The following is a 14232-nucleotide window of genomic DNA, read 5'->3' as shown; positions in this document are numbered from 1 at the left end:
AAATATAGCTATCCTGTCACCTTTTAACCTTCTCCAGACTGAACATACCCAGTTCCCTAAGTCTCTCCTCATGGAGCATGGATTCCAGTCCTTTTACCATTTTGGTTGTCCTCCTCTGGACATGCTCCAGCTTGTCCATATCCTTCTTGAATTGTGGTGCCCAGAACTGGACACAGTATTCCAGGTGACGTCTGAGCAATGCAGAATAGATAATTGCTCAAGGACCCCAGTCATACATTGCCATTATATAAATCAATAATACTTAATGGGGTTTTTTTCCACATTTTCATAATACATACCTCAAACTGAATTTTTTTTTCATGATAGGGCAGTGATGGTGATCCTTTTCGAGACCGAGTGCCCAAATTGCAACCCAAAACAACACGGCAATTTAACCTGAATTCTGACGTTTTAATCCTGCATGCACCCCAAGTCCTGCGCGCACCGCTCCGCACCTCTCTAGCATCTCCACCTCCTCTGCCCCCCACTCGGGCATCAGCCACCCAGAGCACAGGCACCAGGCCCACCAGCCGAGTCCTCCCTGCTTGCCGCGGGGTGTTGTGCCCAGAGGCCCAGGCCAACCTAGATGTGTGTGTGGGAAATGTGTGTGTGATGAACTCTGTGCGCGCGTGCCCACAGAGAGGGCTCTGAGTGCCACCTCTGGCACTTGTGCCATAGGTTTGCCACCACTGTGATAGAGGCACACTGAGCTGAAGCTTTGCCCTTTTTACCCACATCACAACTTTGGTTATTATCCACTTCTGACTTCAAATAATTTACTTTCCTCCATTGCAAAAACCATCTGTTTCTTTGTTCATATGAATTCCTAACTTCGCTCTGTTCAAAAGCAACAGGTTGAGTTTCATGGTATAAGAAAAAAAAATGCTGTACTGGAGTGCTATATCCATATGCTACATTTTTAAAAAAACCCATAAAACACACTCAAGGTTAACCTGTGGTACACTTACCATACTATATGAAAACCATAGCAGAAGTGGGGATGGTTATCTTATTTCTTCACCTTTCTTTCCATAACTACCATAATTTTTTCACACTTCCACAGATGATCAGTAGTGTGCTCCCAAAATCATCTAATCACTGAACTGCAAATTCAAAATAGGCTCTTCCAATTAATTTGCTAATGAGTGCTAAATTATCTAAATGAACAGAAACAAGAATGAAAGATAGTGAGCTTTATTTTTGTTTCACTTGGATTTATCACCTGTGCCCTTCAAACCACAAGTTCAATCCAAAATAGAGTTTAAGGGCGTTTCCCAGCCTTTCCTCTTGCAGTGGCTTATCAGCTCACTGAACACCCTGAAATTCTGCTTTTGGAGCAGAGTGGGAAAAGGGGCAATTGCCCACAATTGCCTCCTCACCTAACAGAAGTGCAGTTCCATTAGTGTGAGAGCACCTTTGGATCCAGCTTCTTGTGTTGACACATCTGCCAGCTGCCCATCACAAGCTGGGCTATGGCCTATGAAAGCTCATACAGTTGATAAGCCAGGTCATCTTCAAGATGCCAGAGCACCAGTGTCCTACATCATGTGCTGGGAAAATGCACTAATAGTTTCTTCTTAACCATTAGACCAACCTTTTTCAGTCTCTGGGCATCTCTGGAATTCTGACATATTCTGGGCAAAAGCACAAAATGGTAGAGGCAGAGGAAGGCAGAGGAAGCACAAGTGCAGGAGACCAGAAGGAGTAATAATAATGATAAAAAACCTGCACTGTTGCCACACCACCCTGGTATAGTGATGGAGGGCGAGGGGCATGCTTATTCACAGGTACCCCTGCCCACGTGCCAGCCTAGAAAATGATGCTAGTGTTGCAGAGATGAGGAGCCCAGGGTTAGTCTGACACCCCCAGAGGTGGTCCTTCCCCCTATATATCCCCTACCCTCTAAGAAAACCCTTTGTCCGGCGCCATTGACATTTTTTCATCTTTGTTGCTGTGCCCAATGTGTTGCACACCCCTGGAACCAGACACTGACCGTTTGGCTCTGAACCCTGGATCTTCTTCATTTCATGATCAGGTCGTATTATCTATATACTCCAGACCCTTTTTCCATTCAAAACCCGTCTGTCCGTCCAAGGAACTCTGTGTACATGTTTGCTGAACTGAATCAGATGCCTGTGAACCCCTCATCCCTACAATAAAGATTGTCAAATTTATATCATATTCCTCTCTGAATCTTCTGCTAAGAACTTATCTCCGTATATACTGGTATTAAAGACTCCTTACCCAAGCTTCTTGCAATATTAATAGTCTTCTCTAAGCTAATATTCCACACATATTGAGAGACTGTGTCTCCACCTTGGGTAACAGCACTGGAGAAGAATGAGAGAATTAAACAAACACTATTGTCAGCTGCCACCATTATTTTAATCTGCACAGTTAATCAGATCTCTAGTCACCAATCAGAAGTCCTGCTCAGCAGAGCTCCATCCAGCCCCACCCACTTCCTAAGATCATTCAGTGGATGCCATAGGACCCAGAGGTACCATGTTGGGGAACCCTGCACTAGAGTTATAGGAATAACCCCCACCATTAAGAGACTAATGCCTAGGACTGCTATTGTGTGCTGCCCCCCCAAGCCCGCCAAAGCAAGCCTGACTCAAACATGATTTTTAAAAGCATATTTATTCAATACTTGAAAGAGAACACCTAGTCCAGCATTTCAGCACTGACTGAATGCTTAGCAAGATTTTTTGTTTCATCTGATCCAATTCAGATGGAAGTATTTTGCTGAAACAGTTCTACTGTTGAGGGATAAAGCAGACTGCTTTGCTGGCAGCAAATTATGAACGGTATTTGAATCTGCAGAATGAATGGTATTATGAATGGTATTTGATTCCTCAGGGCAGATATTCAGGTCCGGAATAGTCCAGAATTTGTTAGCACAGCTAGGCTTCTTCACTGTAATGAACACTTTGAACAAACTTTCTGATGCATTCAAGAGTGGACATAAGCGTTCCCTCTTCCAAGCGATGAGTAAGAAATGGTGAGCTGAATCAAAGCCTGCCATGATCCATACACTGCCGTTCCCCAGTCAGACACAAGAACTGTTCTTTGTGGTTCTTGATTGTATTGTGACTCCTCTGCCAGAAGCTCTTTGAAAAGGAATGTCAGGCCTCTCAGTAAATGCCATAGGTTAGCTCATCACTGTCCCTGTACCTGTCCAGGTACCTCAGAGGCTGGAGGTGTGGAAATTTCTTCTGCGGGGGGTGATACACAGGGGGCCGCACAAAGTCAAACACTGGCTCCTTCATGTCTGCAAGAGAAGAATAGCATGTTAGCTGACCTTGCAAACACAGCAAGCACAAGTTTTCAGCACCTTCCATCCCAAAAGATACCACAACACAATAAGCATCCCACTGTCCTCCCTCTCAAACAATTTCTGTTTGTTTCAGATGCCTGAACAGAACCAAATGGACTGACAAACAGAAGCTGCTATTTACAGACAGATGCTCATCAATGGCCAGATTTATTTTACATCTCTCTCTTCTGGCTCTCTACCTACCCTGTCCCCACAGCCTCAGATGAACTCCCTAGGAACTTCTGGGCTAAACTACCCTGTTCACATGTCTATGGGAAGATTACAGCTAAATACAGCTAGGTGCTCTCTGAAAATGTACGATTTACAAAATATGGCTTCAACATAAAATCTAGTAACTTTTGTACAATCTCATGAATGTTGGTTCTGGCTTTTTTTTAAAGTTTCCAATTCATATAGATGTATATAGAATTTGGATAGACGACGCACACAGCTTCAAATGGAAATGTAGGTATGCATACACCATGAACTGCTTCTGAAGTAACATGGGGAAGAAAAGGTGTTAACACCATACACCAGGCAGATGGGGGAAGGCAACAACTTGAACAGCTGTTTGTGTTGAGACTCCGGCTCACATGAGGTTATCTGCAGAATATAACCAACTGTTCTGTTAGTTTTTGCTTTGAAAGGCAAAGTAAGTTCCCCATGGGCCACTCTCCACCAATTCTTCAGTCCTAGCCCTTTCTGTATTTTCCCCTACAGCAGGGACGGAGCAAGGCGGAACTGCACCCGGTTCACGTGTGCACCCTGCGCCCCTCCAAGCCCCCGTCCGTCCCTGGAACACCCCGTCCCCGGAATGCCCTTGCCACACCTCTGCAGGGGCGTGCGCCTGGTACATCGCTCCCCCCTCCCACTGTTTGCAGCCACTGGTTCCAGATTGTCCAGTTTAAGATTTAAAACTAACATGCGTACCAAATCATTTTACACACTTGCTTAATTACTGAAATATAATCCAGTTGCTGAATCTGCCTTTTCTATTTACAGGTTTTAAATTCAGAATTCAAGATTCCCCACGTGTAGTTTTACACTTACTAAGAAGCTGATGAAAAATATGTGTGACGGAATCATCCCACTGGCACTGGAAAAACGCCAGCCCTGCTGGTGTCATGTCTCTCTGATGCTTCTTGTAGAAATCAAATGTCCTGAAGGTTCTCATCTTGAGGCTGTGACTGAGAAGACAGACAACATGAGAGAGTATATATGTGTAATGGGACTCTGTTGTTGTTTGCTCTAGCTGCCATTACTGCCCTGCTCAAATAATCACCAATTTCCTTCAGTTGAATGACAGATCCACTGTAGAGCACCTAAGCATGATTACACTCTTGTGTTTGCAGTAGTAATATCAGTGAAGGAATAAGCACTTCTCAAAATTCCCAAAGAAGACTTGAGAAATCTAATTCTAATTTGAGAATTCTCCACCATCTCAAAAAAACCTTAACTTTTCTGGTCACTTTTTTTGGGGAAAATAAAGGCTAACAATTTAGCCAGTTTTCTACCTGGGGATAGAATCGCTTGTAAGGAGGACATTGTATTGGACTGCATCTCACCATAGCAAAGGTGTTGCCTGGCTATGTTTCTTTTGTTATTATCTCTGGCAGCTAAGTGCCCTGCTTCTCCCCTTCCAGACAAGTAGGAAAATTAGTTGCCAAGGAGAACAGTGAAAGGAGCAAGAAACACAGGTAAAAACCAACATCTTTCCTCTAAAATAAAATTGCTCAGCAGAATATGATTTGGATACAGCTACCTCCTTTCATCAAGTGCAGAGACTGCTTCTAACATCTGTAGCCATTCCTGCCTGTAAGGATTGCTTGAGGAAGGAGCTCTTCCAAACCCCATCCAAATGAATCAGAGCTACTTGTCACACAAGTAAAATAAACTTCAGCTCCAAGTAGGCCTGAGGGAGGAGAGGAACCTCATACACACAAGGATTAACCTGTGGTTAACATGAGTACTATTTAATTGTTGCCTGCTCATGTCTGTACTATTATTTCTCAGCACGTTATTAAAAAACCAACATTCTGGGGATAGGGATACAAAGAAAGAGCAATTTATGTAGGCCTTGAATGGAAGCAGCAAGGAAGTCAGACACAACAATGTAGCAGCAAAGGAATTCTTTGCGTGAAGGTTATTTTTACAGGGGGTGATAAGGGTTTGCAAGGCAGTACTTCAAATCACACACGCCGGCAGCCCATATACTAGTTTTTGGAAGAATCAGACCAGGACTATTTACAATGTGAGATGTTTCTAGAGACATATTTAACATATGCGAAGTTTCAACATCAGCTGACATATTTTGGCTGCTTTTTCTTTCAAATCACAGCATGTCTTCATTTCTTCCTGATTGCTATTTATCTGAACTTTTCACTTTAAAAAAAGGTTTCAGAATATCTTGAACTGTTGACAGCCCTACTTTAAACAAGGAGATAGAAGCACCAGATGTCTTCACAATAAGCATGCAAAATCTGAAGAGTTACCATGGTTTTGGCCTCATATCATCAGTGAAATCAATGGGCTGTGTCTGTTTGAAGAGAAGGAAGACGTAACGGTGATATCCTGTTCCTCTGGCGGGAAATGGTGGGAAGTAATGGCAAGTCTCCTTGCCTGCCTCTATTTTGTTGCCTGGAATGTTGGTCCTGTTAAGGGTACAATACAATTCAAAAGCAACTTTGTCAGTGGACTTCAGTGCATAAAAAGTTTACGCCACAATACATTTTTAAGGTCTGATCTATACAAGCAGCAGAATAAAGTGGCAGAATTGGTTGTACCACATCAGATCCAAAAGGGGAGGGAGGGGCACATTCTTATTGCTTCCCCCATATTAAAAAAACCCTCCTTGCAAATAAGAAAAGCAGTTCAGAAAGAAAAGATCTAAGCCAGACCACTGAACACTATACACATTTTCCACTTTCAGTGAATGATTAATGTGGGGGAAGTGTAAAAACCATAATTCCTTCCCTGAAGTCTGAAGTGGGGAGATCCTTTTTCCTACCTCAATGACCTGAAGCCTCATAATCAAGCCTTGCCTCTAAGGTGCCACACAATGCTGCTGTTTTAGCTGCAGCAGATACCCCACTGGAATTTGTCAGAGTAGTTTCTGTGGCCAGATCATCCTCAATGAAAAATGTAGATGCGTGCAAAGGACAGCTCAAGTGACATGATACATATGAGCAAGGCTCCAGCGGTATGGCTTTCAAACTGGGTTCATCTGCTTTCTCACTGAGAAGGTTGGTAAAGCAAAAGATACATCCCCAAAAGTCCTCTAGTTCCCACCTACCAACCTTTCCTTGCAATGTGCAGCCACAGGGAAGTTTGGGGCATGTTCCAGTTGGGCCAGCTCTCTCAAAAAAAATCAATCCTACATCTTGGATATGCCCCAGAAACCTCTTTGGCCCACGACCTATGACAGATGCATGAGAACAGCCCAGCAGGCCAGTCCATGAAGAAAAATGCTGCTTCCTGAACACAGGCAGCCATGGACCCTAAGATCCCATTCTGTCAGAATTAACAGCAGTACCCTCAAGAAAATGGCATTTCCAATGGAGGAGAAAAGGAAGCTCAGTTCTGTTGATTACTTTTCCCACTGACACACAGAACCACAATTTCAGGGGAGAAGGCACAGGAGGCTGCAGTGGGAGTTGGTGAAGTTGTTTTTGTGTAGAATGACTCCACTCTAGCTATTTAGGATCCAAGCTTGACTTTTTGCCTGACACCATACTGGCCGCTGGACAATAATTCAGTTCCAGGTTAATCAAAATACTAACACAGATGCTAAAAAATATGATGGATGAACAGTCAATACTCACACCAGCCAGTGGACATACTCCATATTGGTGTCACGCAAGTGCCCATCTGCATGCAGAACATATACAGCAACTACATTCAGCGACATTTCTTATTATGCAGTTCTTCCCGTTAAATCCCCCCTACTGTACAAATTATTCTCTCCCTCCCTCCCCCCCTTTAGAAACAGACCTCCAGGTCCTTGCTTTTCCATTGGTTTTATTGCTATAGTATGACAAGGTCCAATCCGGGGTGGGGGGGGGGTAATCACCCCATGGTGGTGCTGCCCTGCCTCGCCAATGGATTTGCCCTCCCTGGGGAACTTATCCCAGTGGAGAGGCAAAGATGCTGGTGAACAGCTGCTGCACTCCTCTAGGATGCCTGGATACAGCACTCTTGGCGCTGTTAGAAGCCCTGTTGGCGCAGTGGGGGCATTCCTGGGGGTGAAGCCAATATTAGTTGGCTTTGACCCTGAGCTTGTGCAGAAGTGCATGGCGGCCCAGGACTTGGACTTATGCCACCATTTTGGATGGTTTAAGTCCACTGAGCACTATGGAGGCATCCTGGCAGTGGGGAGGTTTTTTGGGGGTATCCACCCTCCCCACACCACTGGAAAGCCCTCTAGAGGCAGCAGGGTGGTGCCATTCCCAGCCACCCAGGGCTCAAGATTGTGCTGTTAATCCTGGGGTGCTATTGTTGATAAGTAACATTTTTCTCACAGTAAAAGGACCCCAAGGATTGTACTGAAGACAAAAGAATCCCAGACCTAACCAATTCAGTCTTGTACATCTATTTGATAACAGATCTATCCCCTACCACACCAGTGATTTAAAGACCATGATTAAATCATTCAATACTGGTAATAACCATACAGTTTTAATTGCTAATCCAACTTTAATTGCACTACAATTTTAATTGCTAATCCAACTTCAACAGTTTACAGTAACTACAGAATCCACATTTTAACCAGCAGCCCCACTGCAATAAAATATTCTGTTTCTATTCTAAACCTATAGAATCTATTAAGAAAACCTCTTTAAAAGAGTTTTGTACTCACCCAGGTTAGTGAGCAGCAGGGTCCACAACGATCCTTCTTCTGCTTCAAATATGACTCTGGGAGGGTTAAGAGCCTGAACATAAACAAACAGTCTAAGATTCTGAGGGTAAGGGGTCTAAGTTTTATTTGGTCTCATGTTTGCAAAGCGCTTCGTAGTCTAGATAACAGCAAGCCATTCACATAACCTGTACAGGGACGTATGGGGTGATGCTGACCTTTAAGGCCTTACGTGGCCTGGGACCATCGTATCTTCGAGACCGCATCACCCCATACATCCCAGTACGGCCTCTTCGATCAGTTGAGGCCAATCTACTGGTGGTCCCTGGCCCCTCGGCGATGCGGCTGGCCTCCACACGGGCCAGAGCCTTTACAGCCTTGGCCCCGGCCTGGTGGAACTTTCTTCCTCCAGCTGTCCGGGCCCTGCGGGACCTCGGTGAGTTCCGCAGGGCCTGCAAGACGGAGCTGTTCCGCCGGGCCTTTGGAGGAACCGGCCGCTGATGGTGCCCCCCCTTCTTTGGCCCTGACATCTGGGCCAACTGTCATCTGAGACTCGCCATTCCTCCCTTTTGGAGGGGGAGGGAATTTTTAGAATTAGAATATCGGACGCCATTCCCCCCCCTTTTAGGGGAGGGGAAGGAATTTTAATAATAGATTGTTGAACGCCATTTCTTTTATAGTGATTTATTATATCTATTAGAAATAGTTTTTATGGTTGTCGCTGCTTTTAAATGTTTTAGTCGTTTTATATTGTTTCTTCTTGTGTTGTACACCGCCCAGAGCCCTTCGGGGATGGGGCGGTATAAAAATCTAAGAAAATAAATAAATAAATAACCTTCTCTTTGTAGCACAGATCCCAGAATCAAATATACCTTCTTAAGGTCATTGATCTGATTAAACATAGTAAGATGGACTTTTGACTTAACATAAATCTCTAAGAGACTTGGTAAGCTCGGTACGATACCTCTGTGGGTGTCACTAAATTCCCATGGTACACAGGCATGACATATTCCTCATCATGGTCATATTCCACCCTTAGAAGAACTCTGGGAACAAAAGTGGCATCATCAAACAAGTCGCGGTACAGTCCACAGTATTCTGCTATGCGCTGCTTGTGGTGCGGGCCACTGGTTCTCTCCCATTCAGCTTTAACATCATCAAGTGGAATCAACACTGCAAGTAGAAACAGAGTACTGCAAATATTAACTGGCTAAGCTTTTACAAATACCAAAGGAACAGATGTAGATGAATCAAGGAAACATACGTGTCCTGAGACGAGATGCTCTTTCCAATTCCACACTGGTCAAATTCTGTCTTCTTATAGCTTTTCTTTCTTTAAGTATGTTTGCAAATCGCTTACGACGATAAGGTAAGCCGATGTCTATCTTTGCCTCTTCATCTAGATTTTCAAAAAAATTGTGTACAACATGAACACCACATTCCTTTCTCTCTGGGTTCAGTTGTGCTGAAGATCCAACCATGAAAGCCCAGGAAGCTGAGCAGATCCAGCTTTGTAATTTGTAAATAAAACCCTGCCTGACAATGTGCAGCAACTTCATACTGCCGTTATGTGAACAGGCCTTCTGTTCTGAACACTGATATTACAAAGAACTGTTTTGAAGCCAAGCCTAGTAAATCTTGGTTTAAATTAAACTCTATGTTAGATTAAAATGTCCACTGGCAAAGCTTTATTGCAGTCTGGACAAAAATGTGGGAAAGGGGGATTTAAAAAGTTCCTTCTGTTTGGGAACTTGAAGCATTGAAAGATGCTTGTAGTACAAGTCTCAAGGATAGGTACAACTTTCATTATAAGATTATCTGAAATTAGAGACCTTGGCAGATTTTAAGGTAATCTCACTTTACAAAGGAAATCCTTTGGATGATCATTATTTAGCAAATGTCAGGCTCGCTTCATTCTTGGGCTAAATTCTCACAGATGCAAGCTTCCTATGCATGCATGGTCATGGCTCTCTGGAGTTCTCTGTCCTCTTTCTGAGAAGGGAGGTTCTGGGTGGAGAGACAAGGCATTGCCTCTGCAGCAGTAAAATGCAAAGCTTGATGTGTCCCTCCAGCTGATTACCTTGCTTTGGAGTAATGTGTTTCTTGTAGGTTGGCCACCAATGAAGTTTCTTTCTCTCTTTTTCTGCTACCTTGAAGTAGCGACGAAAGGTGCGATACTTTTCCAATGCCTCCAAGTTGCTGACATCTATATCTTCATTAGGCATTGGCCCCAGTGGTACCCCCAGTTTGCACAGCACAGCTAAAAAGAAAACATACATGTATTTCACAAATTCACATAATACCGCTGGGACCACATTCAGCAAAATGTAGAGCAAAACAGTCACAACAGGTCACTGAATTAAAAGATAAAATATGTTGATATTATACAATACTATACATTTATTTTATGTATTTCTGAGTTTCTAAACTTTTTCTTTGGCATCTGCTAGCCTTCACATGTTGTCTGTGGCTTCCTCAAAACTTCCCCCAAATTCCCATTCAATTTCTTATACTGACTGCAATATATCAAAACCACAATGGGAAGTCACAATGCACAAGGGATAAGTAATTATCTCAGTTAAATTTAGAACAGCCCTGCAAAGCAGGCCAGAATTATTATCTCAGTACAAGGTTAGCAGGCTTTGGCTGAAATAAGAGCCAAAGAGGGAGTGACTCAGAAGCAGTTGAACTCAAGACTATCTCCAAAGGCATAACAGTAGAACTTTAATACTGTATTGCTGAAGGCTTTCACGGTCAGAATCACTGGGGTGTTGTGTGGTTTCCGGGCTGTATGGCCGTGTTCTAGAAGCGTTTTCTCCTGACGTTTCGCCTGCGCCTGTGGCTGGCATCTTTAGAGGATGAAACGTCAGGAGAAAATGCTACTAGAACACGGCCATACAGCCCGGAAACCACACAACACCCCAACTTTAATACTATTAAAATCATTTGCGGCAAAGCAGAGAATCATCCCATTCACTAACCCCGAGCGCGGAAAACAATGAAGTCATACAATTATAAGCAAGCTCTATTACTAATTTTACAAATTAACGGCCCTAAACGATGGCAATGAAGAAACTAGTTCAAGAATAGGGTTAAAATAAGTTCAACAACACATATGGGACATCTCGCCAAACACCTTCGAGTGATAGAAGGCAGCGTGCTGAAGACTTCAGCGGTAAAAGCCGTGCATTACTTACCAGTAGTACTAAGTGCTCGGCTGCTCCGTATTCCGCATAGAACAGCTCTAAGCATGGGCGCTGCCATTTTTCCGGCTTCTGCCTCCCGCCTGAAAAAAGCCCCCTGTCCAGGGTGACGCACTTTGATGTCATCAACCGGATGGGCTGTTTACTTCAATGCCTAATTGAGATAGCTTCGGGTCCAAATGTAGACAAAGTATTGAAAAATATTTTATCATGAAGGACATTAAAAAAACACACATCCATATCCAGCTGAAAGCACGTATGCATTTTGCCAGGGAAAAATAAAAATGGTCCTAATGTAGAACTGTCTGGTTTTTTAGGTACACCTTTCGAGGGTGGAAGAAAGGCTTAAAAAGCATTTTAAACAGAAGATGCGGATTCATTCTTAGTGTTTGTGGAAGAAGTGCTCATATTGTGATATGAAAGAAAAATCTCAGGAGCAGCGCAGCAAGGACGGGAAGGAGAAAAGTAAATAGTAATTGTTGCAAGGTTCGTTCGAGAGGAGTGAATGATAAAAGAAAGATGAGAGATGTAAAAATGAACACCGTTAAACTGAATGTGAATCTTCCGCACATGCAGAATAAAGCACTTTTAATCCACTTTGAAGCTGGATTTTAACTGTGCAGAATAACAAGATCCACTTTCAAACAATTGTGAAAATGGATTGAATGTGCATTATTCTGCATGTGCGGAAGGGGCAGGGTGAGGGAGGGAAATGCAGAAAAAGGAAGAGACGCAAAGGGGTGAGTAAGAATAGAAAGGCCCTGACCTGGATAGCCCAGGCTAGCCACATCTGGTTAGCTGTTAGAAAACTAAGCAAGATCAGCCCTGGTCAGTTTTTGGATGAGATACCACCACTGAATACTTGAGAGGCAGGCAATGGCAAACCATCGCAGAGTGTCTCTTGCCTTGAACACTCTAATGAAAATCAATATGGCAGTATTGATGGTGTGAAAGACAGTGCCATCCTAAGCATAGTTACTCCTTTCTAAGATCATTGATGTCCAGGGATTTAGAAGGATGTAACAATGCTTAGGATGGTGCTGCTTATGAACAGATATTGTCAGAATTGCAAGTGAGACAGATGATGAATTCTGGCAGTACGGTGATAGAGTGGCGGGCAGTACTGGGGGGCTAGGTACAATGTAAGGAAGAGAAAGGGGCACCCTAATGTTCTTAGGTAGAGAAGAACAAATCCTGAATGCCCAGGGCCAGAGAATAATTAGGGGGGGGGGGGATGACAAAAAATATAATAAAACAATACAACATTGCTCACCAAATAGGGATAAAGGCTATGAAGATTCACATTTATAACATCATACAGTTATTGTGATGATCTTTTCTTTTTTGCTGTAATCCACTGCATGTGATACCATGTTTTGTATGTGTTCATAGATTCTGCTGCTTTGATCCCAATTGCAATTTCACAAATTGGGAGCCTGAAGTGTTGATGGTAGGGTTTGGTCAAGGGTAAACAACAATCCTAACCCAAGTATCCTGCAAGATATTATAGTCTTTGATGGGGTTTGAGCATGCCACTTTCCTCGTCTTTCTTTTCCCCAGTCCTGTTACTGATTCTTTGTATTGTGAGGGCATGAATATGCTTAGCCCTCCACATGTAGAGCTTTGTGATAGGCACATAACTGTAGTTTGATATTTCGGGTAACAAGCTTGGGATCTGTGAAGAATCATGTGCAATGTAGACAATTCATAATTTCTCCCTTCCAGGGTACAATAATTTATTTCATCAAATTTATATACCGCCTTCCCCATTTATTTCATCAAATCTATATACCGCCCTCTCCATTTCAACTTTCTTCCTTCTAAATGCTTTCAACATACCATGTCTCATGGAGCTTGTTCACATTTTACTGGTAAATTTCTTAAAACTTATGAAATCATACTTTTGTACACAGTTAAGAAGTCCCTGGAGTATGTGTATACCTTGCCCACTGGTAACCTGATTTTGTACATCAGCTATCTCACTTTACTAATAGTTGTAGAGGGAATGGTGTATTAGCTGTCTTTAACCACCAGAGGCCAGTGTTAAATTAGGAATGAATCCAGAACTGTGCGTGGTATGTGAAACTGTACTTATTGTGTCAGTTTGTTATGCATAATCCTGCTCCCATCTGAATGTTCAAAGCTAGGTAATTATTTAAGTTAAAACAATCAGGACAGCATACAAATAAAGTTACGTAATGTGACCAGAATATCAGCCACGAGCTGGGTGGCCTCAGGTGTGCCAGCATTTCTTAGGTTCCCCTCCCTATCAGCACTACAGGATTGTTGCAAGGATTACTGAAATGAAGTGCTCTGAATATTCCAAAAATGCTAAGCACCATATGAACACCACAGAATAATATGCCTCTTTCACCTTACCCAATAGCAGCTGTGGGGTGGGGCAGGGGAGATGTTTCTCTGAAAGAGGCACTTGGTACCTAACTTTGCCATCAGCTTTTTACAGTTTAAAAAAAAATTGGCAATCTGCCCATAAATATCCTATGGGATTTTTAGTTTATATCATTATTAAATCAACAATAGCTTATTCTTAACAGACTAAGTTACAGCTCAAATGTTATGGCCAAAAATATTAATTTGGTTTGACAGTGTAATTATCTTCTCCTGCCTTTGCTAAGGAATACAATCTTACTCAATTCAGATTTTTTTGAGTGCATTCCATGTTCTGAAGTCTACAATGTTTTAATTGTGTGTAGTGAGCAGGAAAAGTCACAATGAAACCATTTCTGTAGGTCGGAGCAAGTGATTTGTTACAAGATCAAAGAAAATGATCAAGTGCTTCTATTTGCTTTTTTTAAAAAAATAAACCTGGTGTTATTTAAGGCACAAATCTGGTTGGA

The 14232-nt window shown here is 42.8% G+C and overlaps 1 protein-coding gene across 1 annotated transcript; it reads right to left on the bottom strand.

The window, feature by feature from the left end:
* Positions 1 to 2624: 2624 nt before the first annotated feature.
* On the bottom strand, positions 2625 to 11497 carry MRPL38 (mitochondrial ribosomal protein L38). Its single transcript, XM_048492108.1, has 9 exons — positions 11369 to 11497; positions 10252 to 10431; positions 9436 to 9570; positions 9136 to 9344; positions 8175 to 8247; positions 7141 to 7186; positions 5812 to 5970; positions 4370 to 4506; positions 2625 to 3274 (listed from the first exon to the last, which is right to left on the bottom strand). Exons 1-9 carry the CDS (start codon positions 11433 to 11435, stop codon positions 3138 to 3140), a joined length of 1143 nt encoding a protein of 380 aa, XP_048348065.1. The 5' UTR covers positions 11436 to 11497; the 3' UTR covers positions 2625 to 3137.
* Between the last annotated feature and the right edge of the window lie 2735 nt (positions 11498 to 14232).

This window comes from Sphaerodactylus townsendi, linkage group LG03 (assembly GCF_021028975.2).
Source record: "Sphaerodactylus townsendi isolate TG3544 linkage group LG03, MPM_Stown_v2.3, whole genome shotgun sequence".
Taxonomy (NCBI): domain Eukaryota; kingdom Metazoa; phylum Chordata; class Lepidosauria; order Squamata; family Sphaerodactylidae; genus Sphaerodactylus; species Sphaerodactylus townsendi.
The sequence above is the reverse complement of the archived record's forward strand: the minus strand, read 5'-3'. Positions and strand labels throughout refer to the sequence as shown.

What these genes read in the sequence shown, in the direction of transcription:
- MRPL38 (XM_048492108.1), bottom strand. Translation starts at nt 11,435, where the DNA reads ATGGCAGCGCCCATGCTTAGAGCTGTTCTATGCGGAATACGGAGCAGC. An exon ending in ATTTAGTGACACCCACAGAG is followed by an intron (nt 8,248 to 9,135) that starts GTATCGTACCGA and finishes GTTTATGTTCAG; the next exon opens with GCTCTTAACCCTCCCAGAGT. An exon ending in CCTGCTGCTCACTAACCTGG is followed by an intron (nt 7,187 to 8,174) that starts GTGAGTACAAAA and finishes TTCTGCATGCAG; the next exon opens with ATGGGCACTTGCGTGACACC.